This window comes from Acromyrmex echinatior, chromosome 13 (genome assembly GCF_024713525.1).
Source record: "Acromyrmex echinatior isolate Ae372 chromosome 13, ASM2471352v2, whole genome shotgun sequence".
NCBI classification, from domain to species: Eukaryota; Metazoa; Arthropoda; class Insecta; order Hymenoptera; family Formicidae; genus Acromyrmex; species Acromyrmex echinatior.
In genome coordinates this window covers 8,849,820-8,870,200 of record NC_141864.1, presented here as the reverse complement: position 1 = coordinate 8,870,200, position 20,381 = coordinate 8,849,820, and the positions used below count along the sequence as shown (strand labels likewise).

General features: G+C 31.5%; 1 protein-coding gene across 2 annotated transcripts in view; it reads left to right on the top strand.

Annotated features, from left to right (window-relative positions):
- Positions 1-20,381, top strand: part of LOC105143078 (QRFP-like peptide receptor) — an 89,318-nt gene that overhangs the window by 65,053 nt on the left and 3,884 nt on the right. Inside the window, exons 6-11 of one of the 2 annotated variants that reach the window (XM_087412520.1) lie at positions 4,400-4,523; positions 7,731-7,936; positions 10,627-10,741; positions 11,219-11,379; positions 16,426-16,587; positions 17,718-17,898. In XM_087412520.1, coding sequence (XP_087268646.1) covers positions 4,400-4,523; positions 7,731-7,936; positions 10,627-10,741; positions 11,219-11,379; positions 16,426-16,587; positions 17,718-17,790 — 841 coding nt within the window. In that variant the 3' untranslated portion in view covers positions 17,791-17,898. The remainder of the gene's footprint in view (positions 1-4,399; positions 4,524-7,730; positions 7,937-10,626; positions 10,742-11,218; positions 11,380-16,425; positions 16,588-17,717; positions 17,899-20,381) is intronic. The other variant, XM_011051092.2, reaches the window with a different exon arrangement.

The following is a 20,381-nucleotide window of genomic DNA, read 5'->3' as shown; positions in this document are numbered from 1 at the left end:
ATCTGAGAACTTGGCGCCGCCCACGAAGCAACTCATGACAATCACTGGTTTGATGTTTGCCCCTTTTTGGCCTCGCGTTATTCTCGTGGACCTGAAAAAAGCGATAAAAAGAATTTTCTACGGTTTCCCTTGCATGCCGTCTCGGGTTCCGACGTCGTCTCGCGGGGTTAAATAAGATTACCCGAGACATCCCGACGATTGAGATGCTGTCGGATGTATACGGTAAGATTAATTATGCAACCCCGGCAAACGTCTGGCACGGTTATTGCATTTTCGTGAAAGAACCGCGGAGCAAGTGTAGCAATTATAACAGGCGCCACGGACGTTTAGTAACTCTGTTGGCGCTAATCCAAGGATGACAATCTTGCGACTCTCGTGAAAGAAAAGTCTCGAGTATGGGGTTCCAATCTTTTTTCCGGACGTATTCGGGTCATTCTATCTAATAAACACATAATCTGATAATAATCGTAAAAAATACCTTACTTGAGCTTTCAAGTGGAAAATTGAGTTACAAGACCGTTTTAATCTTCTTTTCATTGTTCCCTTATCGAATTTCTCCTTTTCTCTCTTTCGGAGAGATCCACAACGGTGTTTGATGAGATTTTACTTAAAGGATTTGAAGCACTTTATATAATTCTATTGCTTTAATATTATTACAAAGATTGATCCTTATTGGTATTTAGAAAATAATGGATTAAAACGTAGATTAACGTAATTACCCTTTCGTTTTGCGCAATTCCTTCATGTAGTGAAAAACTTTCGAGATAGAGGGTAGTTCCATAAAACACTGCGTATTCAGCCTTTTTTCCGAGGGACGAGAAAAAAGAAGAGAGAAGAAGACTACGCAGTAATTAAAGCAACTTTGCAAAATGAAACAGTAAGTTTCTACGGTGTCAGAATCCGATTCAACCCAGTTCCGTCTTGAGTTTCGAGACTCATAAATCTACTAGCAGACGGAGATACTTCTTTTATTTATAGTGTTCGCTATCGAGCCAACTTCGCAAACACTTTCCCGTTATGACTTGCTATGAAATTGAAAAACCATTATTTCTTCCTTTCAGTCTGATTTACGCTTAACTATAAAAACTTCCGGGATATTTGCATAAAGCGAAATACTAATCACGAGATATATTTCTAATAATAATTTTTATGACATATTTAAATATTTGCTTAAAATTTGATTAAAATTCTTAATATTATATTGTATAAATTATTTTATTTGAAATTTTGTACATGTCTCAATATTCAATAATTGAAATGATTTCAACAGCCAAAAAAATCAGTTTCGAGTTTTTTTTCTTTAAAATTAAGCTTATCGTTATATTTAGAATCATGTGTTCTAGGATATCTTGTGCTTTATTCAGTCATAATTGTAATTTTATTCTTTAGAAGCAATTTTCACTTGATATTTATTCGTAATTTAATTTGCAGTGCACAAAAGGAAACCATCTCAAATAGTTCTATTGAATGTCGAGCACAACAATTAGATCGCGCATAAGCAGTTTAAAGAAGCTTACTTAGTCTACGTTTATTAGTTTTAGTAAGAGTCTAGTAACGTGACGCAATCAATGATGGTACAAGCGAAGTCAAATACAAGGAATATGTTCACGAGTATTCCTAATCGATCGTATTTTCTTTCGTTGATGGCTCATGTAGTTATTTAAACGAACAAGTAGACTCGATGTATATAAGGACTATTTTGTTGTGACATATAAATTCCATTTACCTATTTCAACAATGTAATAAACATATTCATGATTTCTTTCCAAGATCACAATTACACGAGAAATATTTTAGATAAAGGATTCCGTACTATAAGTTATGTTATATGAAAAATTGAGTCCTGATGAAATTAATTTTTAAATATAATATAGCTTATATTGTGAACAGAAAATCAAAGGCTCGATAATTTTGTTTTTGAACTATGGTTATCAAAAATGCTCGGCGAGCACAAATTTTATGGCTTTGATGTACCGTAGTTAAAAAAATTATTTAGTATTAAATCTTGTGTATATACAATAATAACATTTTTTGTTCACTTTTTGTTAAAAGCTATATTGTATACTGTATACTATAGTACTGAAAATTAATTCATTTCATCGAGATTTAGGTTTCTTTTAGCAGACACGGTCGACACAAATATCGTTCTATCTTTGTTATTAATTGAAAGATAAAACGACATTTGCGTCGACTGTGTCTTCCTAAAAGGAAAGCAGTCCTAATTTTTCGTATAATTAGTGGTATAATTGTGAAGTTTTTTTAATAGAAACGCTCTTCGTGTAATCTAAAAGTGAAAGTTATAAAACGGAAAATTGCTAAATTTTTGAGTTTTTTGAGTTATTATCGTCGAATGTTGTGTCAAGTTAATATGTCGTGTCTTAACAAAGATGTATGTGCTGAATAAATGTATTAGAATGTTCTAAATCAAGTAGATTAAAGTAATTGCATTTGTGTATCTTGTATCATATTAAAAAATATATCAAATACGATAGAGATTCTTTATTAAATCAATTTATTTCAGATATGATTGCGCGTTGATAATTTTCGGATTTTCAACACAATCCGAAACGCTAATAATCCCCACTAAATTAAATTAGAAAAACTGTAAAGAATTTATTGCGAAAAATATTACCCACCTGTTATAATATATATTTTTTAAAATTTATGAAGCTTGAGTATTTTTGGTATTTATTCTTTCTGTCATTCATTTCCATTCCTTAACATCGAAAGAATATTCCTACTGTATGCAGAGTTTGTAAACAAGACAAATACTATTGAAAGATATTAGAAGTATCAGCGAAAGTTTACCGGTACTTCGAAACGGCTGGTTCAATGTCGTTATTTTCTCCGCGATGCACACGAAAATTTGATCCTGTAGAAATCGATATAGAATAACTCGCGCGACGTTTCAGACATTCTTAAACCTAATTTTTCTCTGCTAGAAAAAATCGTCGTTGGATCGCAAAAACACGCAAAACGATGTTCGTATCGACGACAATCTCGCGGTCATAAAACGCAAACGGTTTGAGCGATAAAAAGTCGGACAATAGCCTGTCATTCGTTCCATTTGACGGGACTCATTCGCCGCTCTTATCGATGAATTGTCTGATTTTCCGACACATCGGTCAGAACAATTTGTATTCATGACGACGATAATACCGCCGAAAACAAGGAGGCAGTTCGGTCCTTTCGTTGTGCGCGAATAAAGAGACCTGGCGGAAACTGCGGCGGAAAACGCAACAGCAGAGTCTGCACAATGCAGCGTAAATGCTTCGGCCGCCTTTCCGCTCTATTACGCGATTCGGTCCTCTATCTGCTCATTATATTTCTGTTCTTTCACATCAACTGGAGTCCAAACAGGGAGATTTTTTTCCCCCCTGGTGCTGGACTTTCCCTGTCCTGATTTAATTTCTCTCTGATTCGAGTCTCATATTTGTATGCAGTTTTGTGCGGACGATTTTTCCGCTTTCACAAGCTTATAAAACAGCTTATAATAAAATGATCTAATCCGATCTTTGTTTCTAATCTGAAAACAGCTCTTGTTTTAATAATGCTAATATCATTCAATTCTGTATACATTGGTTATTACATTTTATTTTTTTAATACTAGATTATTGTAGAACAAAATAAAGCGCGCGATATTGTTTCTTTAGCGTATCTGTTTTTTTTTTACACATTGTTTATATTATATAAAAATTTAAAGAGGAAAAAATTATACATACTTTTTTTATGTACGTAATTTTTAACTTGTTTATTTATCGCGCTGGCTGCCAAGAGAAACTTTTAATGCCAAGAACATATAATCTTTGATTAAAGAAATACCTTTAATATTACCTTTAATATACCTTTTATATTTGTAATACAAAATAGATAATTTCACTTGGATTTCATTTTGGTTGCATAATGACTATCTCAAGAGACTCATTTTGACAAGAATATTGCATTGACGCAACCTATGAATAAAATGTTGTAAGTCTCTCAATTTTTCACGCCGTTATGTGATCTTTTTGAGTCGCGGATTATTATATTTTTGTACTATAAGCGGAATATTCATAAAGTACACTCAAATTAATATCCACGCCACAGAAATGCCATTTTGCGAGAAATGTTACCTCGTAAGTCAAGACAAAGCGCTTTGATCCTATGTTTAGAAATGGCATCGTGAAAACCACGACCAACGTATGGTCTCTCGGAGATGCTTCATAGTCGCGCTTTGACTATTTTTTACAGTATCATATATTATAATATTTATAGAAATCTTCGTTTTAGTTTTCGTACTTATTTTCTTTACTGCACGCAGTAGATTTAATTGAAACTAATTTACAGATATATTAAAAATCCTTAAATAAAATTCTTTAGATCTAAACTATTTCTCAAAATAATTTTGTTACTGTTTCAGGTATTACGCCATAGTGCATCCAATGAGAGCGCAGTATATATGTACCATAAGCCAAGCTCGTAAGATCGTAATCATAACTTGGATAGCAGCATTTCTATTGGGAATACCCATGACGTTTACACAGGTACGGATATTTTCAACTTGTACTCAACATTAATGAAAACGTTGTTTTTCTTAATTTTTCTCTGTTTTCATTTAATACTTTGTTTAGATTTTGGTAGGTCCGAAACTATAATTACTATTAATTTCAGAAAAAACCGTTTCAAGATTAACGTGAAACAATTGCAATATTCTACTATGTATTTCTATTCGTGATATTTTTTGTAAAAAACATTTAATTTTCCGTTATTTATACTCTAAGATTTATATCACAGTGTAGTAAAGAAAATTTGATTCCAAACTGGAGAAAAAATATTGTTTTCTACTTCATTTCAAATTAGCTGTATTTAAGGAAGATTTGTAATTACATGAATTAGATTATCAAGTTGTTTGTTCCGTATCTGAAATATTCTTCATTTAAAATTTTGATATGAAATTCTTTATTTAAAAAAAATGTATGTGCAGAAATAATTATCTTAAACATACATTGACACCACCTACCTCTGGCGATTTTTAAATTGAATGTAATTAATATGAAACGATGTGTCTCTCTAATTTTGTTTACTGGCACTTGTCATTATAGCGTGTTACTTTCATACTATCGTTTATCGCAACATGGCACTTCGCAATATTTTACACACACATATAATGAGTATCGACGAAATCCGAGAATGATACGCCCCGCAGTTGCACGTCCGATAAAGTTAATACACCCAGCTTCGTTCACTTACTTTAATGAACAGATTCATCTCAACGTTGAAAAGATAGGAGTTAAGCAGGAGAAAATCGAGAGAAGACCGACGTGATTGGATTTTCACCTGGAGAATACTTCTCTCGTAATTTCTAATATTTTCCTAGATAAATGTTCGATGCGTTTTCATTTAAACGTTCTCAGAATCATCGATGCTGAAAACATTGTAGTTGGTATTCTATATTACATTTAACGTAGTTGTAGAATGTATAAATTTTAGATACACTACATTTCATTTGATTTCAAATTTTAGTTGTCTGAAATGAAGATTCGTGCAACGTTGCCTCAAATTGATCGACGTGAGTTAAATATGGAATATCAACAATATTTTAAATTTCAAATATATATTTAATTTTTTTTAATTTAAGCTAAAAATTAATGTATTTAGAAAATTTTTTCATTAATTAAATAGTTTAAATGTTTGTACGATCGAATAATGTTTTTACAAAAATTGAATTTACTTTACACGAGATAAAGATTATTTTGCTTGATATTTAATTGTCATTCAGAAGATTCTTTTCCGATGAAAAATGCCCTTTTGTGTCCTGAATATAAACTTGGTTTTATCTTTACTTCACTTAGGATAAAAAATATCGGTTATTTTATATACGAAGGATTGTACGCGACTTATTTGTGACAACTTTTGTTATTCCAATATTATCCCAATAATCCTTCAATGACGTCGGAAATAAACTGATTGTAATCGTGACGCAAATCGGGATGTGAAATCAATTTTCTACAAGGGTGCACATAACATTTTCGAATTGAGGTTCACCGGTGAACAAGTCTCTTATACGAGAAATTCTTATTCTTATGAGAAAGTAAATGAAAGATTGAAGGAAATGAAATTTTTGCACACACAGGCTTGGCATAAAAGTTATGAATAAAAAGTTGAGAATAAAACGCAGTCAAAGAGAAAATGCGTCTGAAATAGTTTCTTATTCTTCGCGAAGCATTAGCGAATTACAAATTACAATCGTAAAGAGAAATAATTTAAATAACACGCAGTGCACGCTACGTTTAAATATATCTTTTTTATTAGTGTCGTCAATTTGAAATAATGAGAATATTTTAATTTCTCATACTTGAAGTACTTATCAAATATTATATAATAGAGATCTTTTCCACGATTTTTCTTTGAATCTCCCGTTAAAATATAATTAGAAAGATAATGGATCCCTGTACAAAATGTCCCTGAATTTTCTGTATAAATTTTAACAGTAGAATAGAGCAAAGTTATTCAGTTTCAATTTTAAATGAAGATTTATGAATAATATCGCTATGCAGTTGACGTGTTTATAATTACTTTATACAATGATTGCTTCTTGAAAGCACAACCTGTAGGTAAATATTCAATATGTGCTGTCCAGAAACATAAACATTATCGCGAGAAATGAATGAAAAAGTTTTACTCTTAACCTGTGTGTTTTATGAGCTGAAGAATGAAAAATATTATATAAGCATAGCTAAAATGTTTTATTAAAAAGTTATAACAAAGATATGAATGTAAGAAATTTTATCTAAGGTTACATTTGAAAATGCTCATTGCAAGCTTGACATCGATGTAATTTTGAATTTATTTTTTTGCAATGATAGAAGGGAATCTTCACTGAGGCTGTCAAGATTATATTCAATGAAGGTTTCCTCTACCTTTTCTATCACAGAAAAAGATAATAAGTCCAAAATTTCATCGATGTCATATTTGTGTTGACATGAGCGAACGACATTTTAAACTGTATACTTAGGTAACATTTTTTTTTATTACACATTTCATATTTTTGTTATAACTTTTTAACAAAGCATTTTAGAATCTGTATTTATATAATACTTATATCCATATTTATTTTATTTCATATAGTATTTTTTTTATTTCAGCTCATAGAACACTGTTAAAGAAAATCTGTACAGAAAATCCGAAAATACCCTGCATATTTTATCTGAGCTATTATAAAGCATCAGTGATAATAGTCATATTTTTGAAATTCTTTGTTGAAAATCTTAAGATGATCCTTTACTTCAATTATGTAGGATTTGACTTGTCATTCACTGACATTTTTTATTCTTCTATTAAAAAGGAATTATGACTTTTACAATTCCTTCCATGATTTAAATTATTCGGAAATCCCAGTATGCCATTACAATGCATTTCTTGCGACACGTTGAATGGATAAGATTCTCTCTTCGGTCATATCCAAAAAAGAGTCACGTCATAAAGGATTAATAAAGCGCGAAGGCGGACGGCTGATCCTTTTTACGGGGCCGTGAAGTAAACGGCGAGGGAGCAATAAAAAGCTTTCATATTCCGGCGGAATCTTATCACCCCGACATATATAAATGCCTGTTTAACAGCTTAATAAACGCGGTGGAAAAACGAGTAGCACGTCGCGAAACATCTTTGCATGTCTCGTTACATCCGGGAACATGTCGAGGAAGGCACGTGCCTTCGGTGTTCTCTTATTTATTGTCTGTTCTTCTTTTCAGACACACAAGGAAGTTGGAGTGAGGAGGATCGCTTATTGGTGCGTTCGCAATTCCGAAGCTGGACTTCTGTGGAGATCTCACGAAGTTTATATGCTCATTGTGGTTCTCGTGCTACCATTGATCATCATGGCGTTCTGTTACACGAGTATCTGCTGGGAAATTTGGCGCGTTATGAAACGAAGATATCATATGACGTCTCGGCATGCGTAAGTTCGAGATTTTGTTTTTTTTTTTTGGACCTCGTGAATTTCTGAATTAAACAGAGAAAGCATTCCTTTTTCCTGATCTATGAAATGCCAGCAAGTTTAATCGAAAATAAATTTTTCAAGTCCAAAATCACAAAATCCGTATAAATTACTAATGGTCTCAGAAAATAAATACAATTAAAGTTGTGTAGTAAAAAGTTTATTGACACTGTATAAAAAGAAGATAAAAGTTAAAAATCAAGAAGAAAAATAGATAGTCGATACTGCTATAAAAATATCAATTGTCGTAAAAGAAAACGATAATGACTTGGAGAAGCTTATTTTTAAGAATTGTTATTTTAGAATTGCGGCTTGAAATGCGTTCCTGAAATTGTTTTGAGAACAATATGACCTTTTCAGTTATAATCGATAATTTATCATGAACTATTAAATTTCAGTAGAGTGAAACTATTACATTTTAGCGGTAATATCTCGGGAAATATGTAACGAATATGCGTATGGAAATTTAAACGATTGAATTCTCCAATACTAATTCTACCACGAGCAATAATAATCGGTGTGAATCCGATTGCGTTAATTTATGTGCGACATCCGCCTACCGCGTATCGGACTTGGTAATAATCTATAAATGGGCGCATACATTGCTATTTGCCTTTTCCGCTATAACAACAATCGAAAACCGTGTTCTCGCTTGGTCGTATGAAATGTCGATTACTCGTCACGGACATCAGTCACGTGTCGTAAGCAAGCGGAAGAGAAAAGCACTAATTTTTTGCCATTTTATGGGTGTCCTGACGCGACCAGCAATCTAATATAAATTACAATTGAATAGCCGATTTTTGGGTGTTGGCAGGTAGAATTCATATCGAGGTTGGATGACGATAATACGGTGAAGAAGATCGCGTTATCATTTATAACGCATTTTATCTCGCCAGTCGCAATAACGTAATATCTCGCGAGATCTCATCGAGATTCATATATAGTTGCGAATAACGTAAGCTGTATAAACTTATCGTGATCGACAGGATTTGTATTCTCTTTCGTGAAATAAATCTTGAATCTTTATAAAGAAACACGATAATTAGATGCATAATTAGAATTAAAAAAAATTGGAAAGTAGAAATGTATAGCGAGATAAAAAATATATAGCGAGTACAGGTAGTTTTAAAACAATTTTTCTATCAATAATTGTAAATGAAATTAATTAATTTCTTTTAAGAGCAAATTGTACATTCAAGCAGTTGAAGCATTAAAGCGAGTTCCTCTTTTTGAATTAGATATTTTGCAGAAAAACTTTGAATTCTTGTTGTTTGTTACCATCAATTATATATATATATATATATATATATATATATATATATATATATATATATATATACTCATCCAGTAATATTTGAGTTTAGTGGGAAGTAAACTTTTGGTAATGGATGCGGTCGCATCGTTCACAGTATTTCTTTGGGAAATGTGTAGACCGCAGGCGGTTCGCTTGAAATAGATCGAGGGCGATGGGGCAAACGTAATGGCGAATGCATTTACACTTTATGACTCTACTTGATTCGATTCGCCGTCTCCTGCATGTCGTGAAACATCGTCGTGAGTGCTCATCTTCAGGTAGTCGCTCGATATATTTAAAAACATTTCAAGGAATCTTTGAGAATTTTCCGTCGATGAACGTAGAAAACTTATTTTGAGAAGGATTTTAGTTGTGTTTACGAGTTTAAGTCTTTCCATGAAGAAGTACCTCTTTTGCCCGTAATGCTTCGTAAAATGTTTCGACATGTGCTTTTGCTTAAATGAAAAAAGATTCATTTAAGCTCCTTAGAAGACGAGCTTTCGAATTCGAGCTGATACAAATTAGATGGATATAAGAATTATTTGAAGGAAGGAAGAAAAAACTATTTACATAATTATAAGAATTAAGACAGATTTCAATTATTTGAAGTTTTTTTTATCAGTTGATGCAAAGATTTCTTTGAAGAATCAATTGCATGGGAAAATACATTTTTGTGCTATCGATTGCCATCATTCTTGAAACACTGTGTATACAGTACAAGTATACGCGTTATTAAATTAACGCTTCCGATCGCGGAAAGGTCGCTACTTTAGAATATTCTCTGACCTTAGTACATCGGTCAACTCGGAGAAATTCTCCGAGATAAAATTACTATCGTGCAAGATCAAAGGAAATTCCACGGAGTAGAATCATAACGTAGTTAATGCACGCAATATCTTGCTAAGATGAAATTGGGTTCTCACATGCACATGAAGCGCTAGATAAAAATTCAGTGATTTTTCTCGTAAATAATTTCATATCCTTCGCGTGTATATGAAAACAAAAGTGCCTGGATATGAAAAGAAAAGCGCTATTTAACGTTAAAAGTAAAAAAAGGATGGGATAAACTGTAATCTTTTTATTAAAATATTATTTGTCAAAGAAGTCAGCTGCAAGAGAAAATTAATATAGGTTTTTTTTTAAATATCGAAAGCTAAATTAAAATTATTGAAAGGTTAAAATCGAATTTAAATTCATATTGTATTAAATTTTTCTATTTGTTCGTATTTTTGAAATTTGGTTTGTGAATAGTCTATTTTTTTCGTCCATCCTCTATAGTCGGCGCAAATAGAATTGACATGCAATGGAATGAGGTTCTCGTGTGTATAATCAGAGTGCAATTTTTAATCTGTTCCAGATTAAATCCAAACAGTGCAGATACGGAATCTATTCCTATGACCCAACGGCAGGGTGGAAACGAACGCAAATCACGCCGGGACGAAAAAGATGAAGAATCACGGACTATGAAGCAGGTTTGATTTAATTAATCTTTCCTTGGGAATAATAGAAAGAAATGGCTATACAAATTTACAAAAATCATTTTGGAATCCTTAGTAATTAATTAATTAGTACTCTTAAATTATTATTGAGTTCACTTATGAAAAAACTTTTTACTGTTTTTTTTTAAATAATTATGAAGCTCACACATTGTATGTTGTTATAACAATGTATAAATTTTAAAATTTTTCTTTTGAAGAAAAAAGGTTTTAATTTTGAAATGGACTTGTTTAATAAAATTGTACATGCTTTTAGAGATCACATATTGTAGTCGATATGAAAATATAGGATTGAAAGTATACATCTGAGCTTTACTCGAGGCAGGATATCTCTACTGTTAAGTAAACAGACTATATCCAGTACATTGTTTAAATATAATGTGATGTTCCCTGTATTATGGTCTTAATAAATGTTGGAAAACAGCTCTAACCACTTCGAATGGCTGCCAACAGGTGGTGAAAATGCTGGTGGCAGTCGTGGTGCTGTTCGCCATTTGTTGGGCCCCGATGCTAATTGATAATGTGCTGACTGCTTATGGCTACCTGCCGCGCGTCAAGAGTGGGGTGCACAAGCATCTCAATACCGCGTTTCAGTTGATGGCTTATTTTAACAGGTATGCCTCGGATTCAACTTGAAGATTAAGCGCTGGGGAGTCATTAATTTAAAACTGACTCACACCTACGATGATCTCGTCTTTTACGTGATCAGCGTAAGGGTTATTACCTCCGGGGAGTCGTTCGCGGGATTGGGTTACAAGTAGAAAAATCAGCTTGTTGGTCAGCCGTAAGTTTTGTTCCACCAAACAGATCACATAGAATCTGTACACGATTGTATCATAAACTAAAGAGGAACATCAAATATTGATTTATTTCTTAATTAAAGATTCACATTCAGACGAGCGAAATATGAATTGTTACACAAAACACATTCATTTTTATTTATCGGCAAATATTTTTTATCATGAAGTTTTCGCTTTTGCCTTGTTATACAATAACATTTAAAAATTAAAAATCTATTGTAAAAATCATGAATTGAAAATGGTTTTATTTAAACTTGATTAATATTCTCTAAAAGAATCTGTTATTTTGTATTTTTTCAATTTTTGGTTTGAAATTTTGGTTTTATTTAATAATATTAATAAATGAAAATTATTAAATATGTATGTGCTGGTAAGAATTTTACTATTGTCAAAAACAACAAAACGTATGCAGAAAATAGGAAACTGTTTCACAGTTAAAAATGAAATAGAGAGCAGTATCATTTATCACAATTCGCAAAGTGGTCGTCGAATAAGTGGTCGTCAATAAAGCTGGAAACCTCGGTATATTCTAGATATGCAGCACATATTTCATATTTATGAAATGCTTTCTTTCTACTACTATTGAATTCGTTATGGCATTTCTCGAGGCAAATTTAATTATTGCATTTTATTTCGTAACAAACGGATGCGCGTTATGTACATAACTCATAGGAAACGCAAATATTTTTGCGATGTATATGCTGATATCGAAGACGTTAATTTTGCATCGCGTGAAGAAAACTTAATTACGTTTGTCGATTGGCATTTCATTTTTTTCGATGAATAAATATAATTTGTGAGAGTTGCGAAGTTTGTTCGTGGTTTGCATGCAATATAACTGGTATATTATATGTACATACAATATCGTGGTAAACGCGGTCGAATTACATTAATTTATTGAAAACATTAAATTTACAATTTACAATTGATGTATTTGTATTTCATTAAATTTCGAAAATATTGCGGAAGTGTGTTTGCGCGATTGATATGCGGATTTTGAAATCATCCCTGTATCGAATTGCGAAAACGGCGAGGACACGTGCGGCATTATTTTCGCCGAATCCACGATCTCTTTTTCTCCCTCGTGTCGCTCGCTTTTTACATTTCGCGATATAGAATGATAACTTTAATAGCTATCTCTGCAAATACGCCGTGTATCATTTTGATAACGACCACTGATTAGCTTAACAAGTCGTGATGCTGTCAGGCAACAGCGTCGGATGCAATAGATAAATTGCACACTATTGAAGTGATTTGGGTTGTTACGAAAAAACATTGCATTCTCCGCTTCGTGTAGTTTCTCCCATCGCTTTAAAAAAAAAATTCATATTACTTTTACCCTCTTCTCTCAAACATTAATATACCCGAGAGAGACTTGGTCTTTTCGAGTAATTTTATATTTTATGTTTTTAATTTAATTTAATCTTTAGTTTTATACATACGTGAAATTCTTTCTATTACCTTTTCAACGAAAATGAAAGATGACAGTATCTTCTTTGAGAAGTACCGTTTCTTTAATAAATTTAGCGTGAAATTTTTAGAGCAACGGAAATTCTCTAGAATACATTACTTTTTCAAAAGAAATATATGTAGTTAAAAATGAAATGAATAAAAATTGAAAGTGTAAATGAATTTATAGAGCTTTCTTATCTTTTTAATTAATATTACATCTAAAATAAGTTTACTTTAATAAATATATATTAATTTGAAATTTAATTACTGAAAAGTTGCATTTTGCTGTATGTAAATAAAATAGCTGACAGCCTTTAATTAAATCGTTGTTAAAGAAGAAATGTGCGATTTGGAAGAAATCTGATGGATTAATGAAATGTCTAAGTATTCAATTTAAATAAATATGTTGGAAACTTTTTTCTCTCGTTAAATGTAAACGAGAGCTTTTGATTGAAAAGAAATATTTCTTAATTACCTATAATGACTTTGCTCATTCGACAATTTTATTTCATTTCATTTCATATTTATTTTATTTCATTCTACAAATAACATCTCTATAATTAAATTCTATACATTTTGTATCAAAACGTTTTTTTTCTTTCTAATAATTCTTTTAACATTATAAATTAGAAACCTGGAAAAAGGATAATAATGCGAGATTAATTATGTAAAAGCTTTTAAACAGCTAAAAAATTAAATTGTTAATTGATGTGTAAATAAAGTATAAAGTTAAAATAGAATTAAATTATTATATATCTAGGGAACTAACACGAGATTAATTTTTTTATTTTTATATTAGGTGTTGGAATTAATTCGTAGCGTTTTACAAGTGATGGGAAGTACTTTCATTAATGTATTTTTTAATGCTCATGTGAAATAAATAACATTCTTTCATTAAAAACGCTACGAATTAATTCCAACACCTAATATATATATATATACTAAAAAAATATATATATATTAAAATATATATATTTAAAAAAATAATGATTTTTTACTAATATATTTTTATTAATATATTTTTACATACATTGTTTTATCAAAACTTTCTTTGAAAAATATCTGCTTTAAGTACGAGTACACTCAATTATTTTTACATTTAAGGCTGGGTCATTTCATCTTTCTATAAGTTTCAGCTCTTTTATTCTTTTATTTTTTTACTTTTTTACTCTTTTGTTTATCCATTAGATAAATCACGTAGTTTATCTGAAGATGGAGCAGTCGACTTTAAGACATTTAAAGCAAAACTTGTACAATAGAGAAATATGCCCACAATATTTTGGTATTTTCATGAAAGATTTGGTTTAAGAATTTTCAGAAGTGCCTCGTTATTTTCTATTTGGTTATACATAACTGTTATAAGGTTAGCAAAAGTGCATACCCTTTCAAATTTTAAAGCAGCTTCTAACTTTTCTTCATCGAACGGAGAGAAACCTCCGGTGGCAGAAAGCTTGGCAAGTTTCCCAAAGTTCGAGCTACCTCTAGTATTGGATATAGATATCCTCATGTGTGTGTCTGTGTGGGACTATCTGGAAGACCATAATAATAAGGACGTGTATAATAAGTTCAATACAAGTGAATAAGCTTCTTAATAGTTACAAACAAATTTTGCTTCTATTTAATGCAAATCTCGAAACGCTATAGTCTCTCACCCTTAAATTCAGCTCACATCTTCTTCCTTTGTCGCAAATGTTTAAAGTTTCACGAAAATCCCTACATTAACCTCGAGAAACGCGGAACTTCACATTCAAACGTGAGATGGAATTGTCCATTGTCATTTGGAGATAAACTTTTATTTCATAATTCTAATGTTACTATTATAATATTTTTTAATCAATAAATTTTTGCAAATATTCGATGTTGTTGAATAAAAACAATCTAATTTTAACTCTGTTAATTTGTTCAAATATAATACTTACAATTATGTCGTTTGGATTAATATGATTAAAAAGTAAAATAAAAAATAAAAAATAAAAAATAAAAAATAAAAAAAATAAAAAATTTTTAAAAATAAAAAATTTTCACAGAAAAATGGTCTTACATTAGCAAACGAATTCATAAAATTCATACCAGAAAAAAATTTTTTTAAATATTAGTAAAAAACTAAATTTGGATCAAACTAATAGAACATATCAAACTGAGTGAACAAATCATCAAGTTAAATCTAAATGATACTGGATTGATAATTTATTTTTTATTACTTATCTATTTATTAATTATCGACGCTTAAAGTCATTTGCGATAATTTTTTCGCAATTTTTTCGCAAATTAGTTTTTGTGACTTCTTGAATCCAGATATATCATCGCGCTTTGAAGCTTTCGAGAATTTATAATAAAATAAATATAAATTACTCATCATTTTCGAATTGCGTTCAATGATTTCGAATGGAATAATATACGAATTGCAAATAATTATTTCGTGTATTGTTTCAAGTGACAGAAATCCGTGATATATCGATCGATTTTTTATTATAATACTTTTATTAGTACTTCGGAATTTGCGTTCGTGAAATTAATCGAATGCGATATTGAATTTCAATTACGTACGTTCGAAGGATTTATTGCATCTTAATCAGTCATTAATTTGATTATTGATTGCATCGTATCATAATGTGTTAAGATCAAACCCCTTCGGGGCTCATGTTCATGAGTACGGGATTGGCTAGCCCGAGGTACTTTAGCTACTTATAATGAGAATATATCCAGACCACTCTCATCTTCTGGGAATAATTAAGGAGACATGCGATCGCGTGATGTGTTTAATTAATATGTGTGTGTGTGTGTGTGTGTGGTGTGTGTGGTGTGTGTGGTGTGTGTGTGTGTGTGTGGTGTGTGGTGTGTGGTATGTGGTGTGTGTGGTGTGTGTGGTGTGTGTGGTGTGTGTGGTGTGTGTGGTGTGTGTGGTGTGTGGTGTGTGGTGTGTGGATGTGTGGGTGTGTGGGTGTGGTGTGTGTGGTGTGTGGTGTGTGTGTGTGTATTTATTATCATGTAATATTAATACAACAAAATATGAATAAAATAAAACAAAATGTAATATAATAAGAGAGAGAGAGCTCTCTGAATGCTCTTATCTCGTGAAATATCCGCTGCGCATTTTTTTCTTATTTTTATGTCGAAAAATTTGGTAAGCTGGAACCACTCAGGTATAGAATAATCGATACGGGATTTACATCTGAAAATTCGATTACAGGAAAATGCGAAATTGGATTGTGTTTACGCATTCCAGATGTTAAACTGCGGATTTCATTTCGCGTTCCGATGCAACCGCGTGCATCCGCAGCAGCGGGTTTATGAACGCGATTGCATAAACGCGACGTAGTTTCCGCATTTTAGCTGTTCGACGATTAACGCGATATTCGATCCGATTGTACCGAAACGGCAGTCTTTAATTTAATATCTGTTTTGCAGCTGTATAAACCCGATAGTTTACGGGTTTATGTCGAAGCACTTCAGGGAGAACTTCCTGTCGGCTGCCTGCGGCGGATGGTGGATTTTCTGCCCTAGAAGAGGTTACCGGGCATCTGTAACGAGAAATCCAAGTCTCAGCCAGACCAGAAGCACCAGCGTTAGGTACGTCGTGGCTCGTTATGTCAGCTCTGATATATCGTTGAGGAGAAACGAAAAGAAACTGGAGGGAGTTTCGAAATGCGCCCCTATCGATCCTTCGATACGTACCCCGCTGGTATCGTACCCTTTCATATCGCTTCATAAAATAGAATTTATGGCAATTTTCTCCAAAGCGTTTTTGAGATATATTAGCCGTAAAGTTTCCTTATAATGTCCTCAAAAAGTCGCGCTCCTAATTTCCCAGCGAATCGCTTCTGTAATTTAGTATGACACAGCAATTATATTTTTGCTTGAAAACGCAAATAACGTTTAATTAAAACGGCAACGTTCGAGATTTTTGAAAAATCATAATTCGCAGAGTGGCTCGAATTCGAAGTAGTTTATGCAATTTTATGTGACGCGACCGATAAAACGCGTTAATTTGAAAATATACGATTCTGTTTCTATTGAAACGAACTGCAAACTAACACTTGACAAATGGCAACAAATAACTCGAGTAATAAAATCTTTCAGTGAGAGTAACCAAAAGCACGTTCTACGATAAAAGTTACGCTCGCATAAAGTAGTAATTTTTATGATTGTTGAAACATTAGTGAAGAATTATGAATTATACTTTTCATTTCTGTTGTCAAACATTTTCCGTTGAATGATTTCACGTCAGCTTTTATAAACTCGTGTGAAAGGATTTATTATCATATTGAAAAATGTTCATTCAAATTAAAGCAAGTTATAAAAGAGGAAAATATATTCTCGCGCGTTGAACTGTGGAGTTCTCTATCGAAATCACTTTCCGATTGCTACACTGAAAAAGAAGATTGGTTGCTACAGCAAATTAGGTAGATAAAATGTGGCATAGTATTTTTAATTGATCAATTTTTGATTACGTTAGCCTATTTGTGCAATGTCAGTATAGGATTGCGATAAGCTAACGCAAACCAAAATTGACTGGTGCAATCAATTAAAAATGCTATGCCATATTTTACCATCCAATTTGCTGCAGCAGCCAATCTTTTTTTTCAGTGTACGAATTCATTTTCCGCGCGGTTTTTTGCAGCTTGAGAATTTTCAACACATTAACAGTAAGCTAAGATTCTCTCCAGCCAAAGTCCTCCGTTTCTGCATGCATGATTCAGGTGGATCCGAAACTCCTTTGGGGATTCAAAGTCCCGAAACTCGAGCGGTCCGCATCCCGTAGACCATCCGTGACACGCTTGCGGGGTTCTCAAGTTCCCCGACAGCGAGAGACCCCTCGAAAGTGCATGTGCGACGAATGTCCGACTAGGGTAGACGAATGGAGCACGATTCGATCTCGAGGTAAACTAAACGGTCGGCCAACGTCGCCATTTCATCTCGCACGTTCATATTCGGCATGACACATCGGTGCGCTGTTTCATTAATCCGTGCAGACTTACTCCGCATTCAGTTCCGCAGCAAATCAAAGGGTTGAATTAAGCTCCTTTCAGCTTTATGATACATGGCGTCCTGAGAGTTTGAGGAAATCCAAGATAGATTTATGTATATAATCTATTCGTATCTGTATATTTTGCTCTGAAAAGAAAAGTGTAATCCCTAACTAACAAACATAAATATAATTGTTATATAACATATAGATAGATATACATCATTTACATCTATGTTATGTAGCAGTTATATTCATGGTTCGCTGGGATACGTCATAAAGAAGAGTCTTCTTAAGAATACAACACTCTGATTAAAAACTGTTGAATAATAGAAAGATATTTAAATAATAAAGATACTTAATTTCTTAAGATCGTAAAAATTACAAAATTACTATCGAGTTTTGAAATGAATCTATTTTTAAGATAAGTCGAATAAATATCAATAATTTTAACCTGAGATTAATATTTGAAAATAACATCGATTCTTAGCATTTTAGTTGAGCAACTTTTAACAAATATATGCATTAAAAATTATCTATATAAATAAAATTATGCTTGTTCAACTTGATAGTGTCTTCAAAGTATGTATTATGTTTTATGTGTTTAATTATATCATTAAATAACTGCATGTGAGAGATTCAGAATTGGATTTAATTTTATTTTGTAACTTATATAGAGAGATTCGTTTCTTTCATTACAGAGTGTAAACATAACAAAATCGATGATACATTTGCAAACTTACTCGTATTTATGCTTCTCAGTGCACAAAGCAATGATCAAGCATTCCATTTTGTGTCTAATTTTATTAACCTTATTTACTTTAATATCATCTATTTTATATATTTGTTATACATTTGATTTTATTAACGCATAGAAAAAAAGCGTAAAAATTTTAAGCTGATATTTCTTGTTTTGGTTATTCGATGTTGCATCGCGGTGGCGATGTGATCAAAGAGTGAATATTTTTAAATTGCGAATGACCGCAATTCATCAATTTAACGACGACAACTAAACTGTTTGTTTTTACATAGTAAAAATAAATCCGCAAAAAAACAATCTGAATGATGATATTCTGATCTGATTATATGATAAAATCTATTGAATTCTACACGTATATCCGTAATTTATTTTCGAACGTTTATTAAGAGTATCTACAATTTTTATGAAGATATTGAAAAAAAAATAATTTACTTTAAATATAATATAATAATTAAATATAATAATTAACTTTAAATAAATTAAATTTCAATTTTTTTTATACCCGGAAAACAATCTCCCGATAGAATAATAAATATATCGAGAGATATAACAGTTCAAGAGCCTCATCATATGCAGAATATTTTTCGAAAATAACAAGATAAAGTAAAATTCGCAGTCTCTTCAAAATCATACTTTTTAAATTGTAAGGAATATTTAATAGATCTGGCAAGTTATTATAAATTTTGGTAATGAAATTCACATTTCTATTTTTAATTACAAGTGTATAAAATTAACTTTAATTTTTTAAATTTTATTTACTAAAATAAAAGTAATTAAAAGTCAGAAACTGATAAGATTTGCAATTTAAAAAGAGGAAAGTTCGCAACTTTGCATCTTTTCTCGTTACGCCATTATTAATTGTGAAATTGTGAAAGTAATAAGTTTTTCTGTCAGTTCATAATTCGATATTAGATTTATTTGAGAATCGGAATGACCAAAGATACAAACGTATATATTGAATGTTATCAATTGATTTTTATAATTTGTAACATTTATAATAAATAAGAGTACAGAGAAATATGTGCATATCAGATTTTTCATAATGATTATCGATAATTATTAAACATAGCATAACATTTTATAATTTGAAAATATTAATTTGTTCATGATAATGTGTATTTTCCAAGTATAAGCATACTTTCCGCGAGCATCCTAAATTTATAAATATAAATTCAGCTTATTTACACATTTATCTTTTTATGAATAAATGGAGTAATTCGACAATTCAGAGAATTATATTATAAAATGTTATTTCAACTAATATTGATAATATTCAAAACGTTAATATAATTAATAAATATTTAATATTCGATTAGAATAATTGTATATGTTTCGAAACGTACTTTTTAAATACTTTACAGTGATATTAAATTTCTTTTAAAATTTTTGACACGTGATGTAAGTTTCTTATAATTCTCCGGAGAAAAATACGACGAATGAAAGAATTCCAAGATGTTACAGATTCCATTTCGCAGATCTTTTCAGACTTACCCATATCGATAAGAAAGTCCCGCAATATAGTTTCGCAATCCTGACAGTCTCGTATTTCATCGCAAATATTATCATGAATGTTTGATTGTAAAAATAATTATTCGTTGCATTATTATAAAAGTAATTACAATAATAAGTCTTGAAATT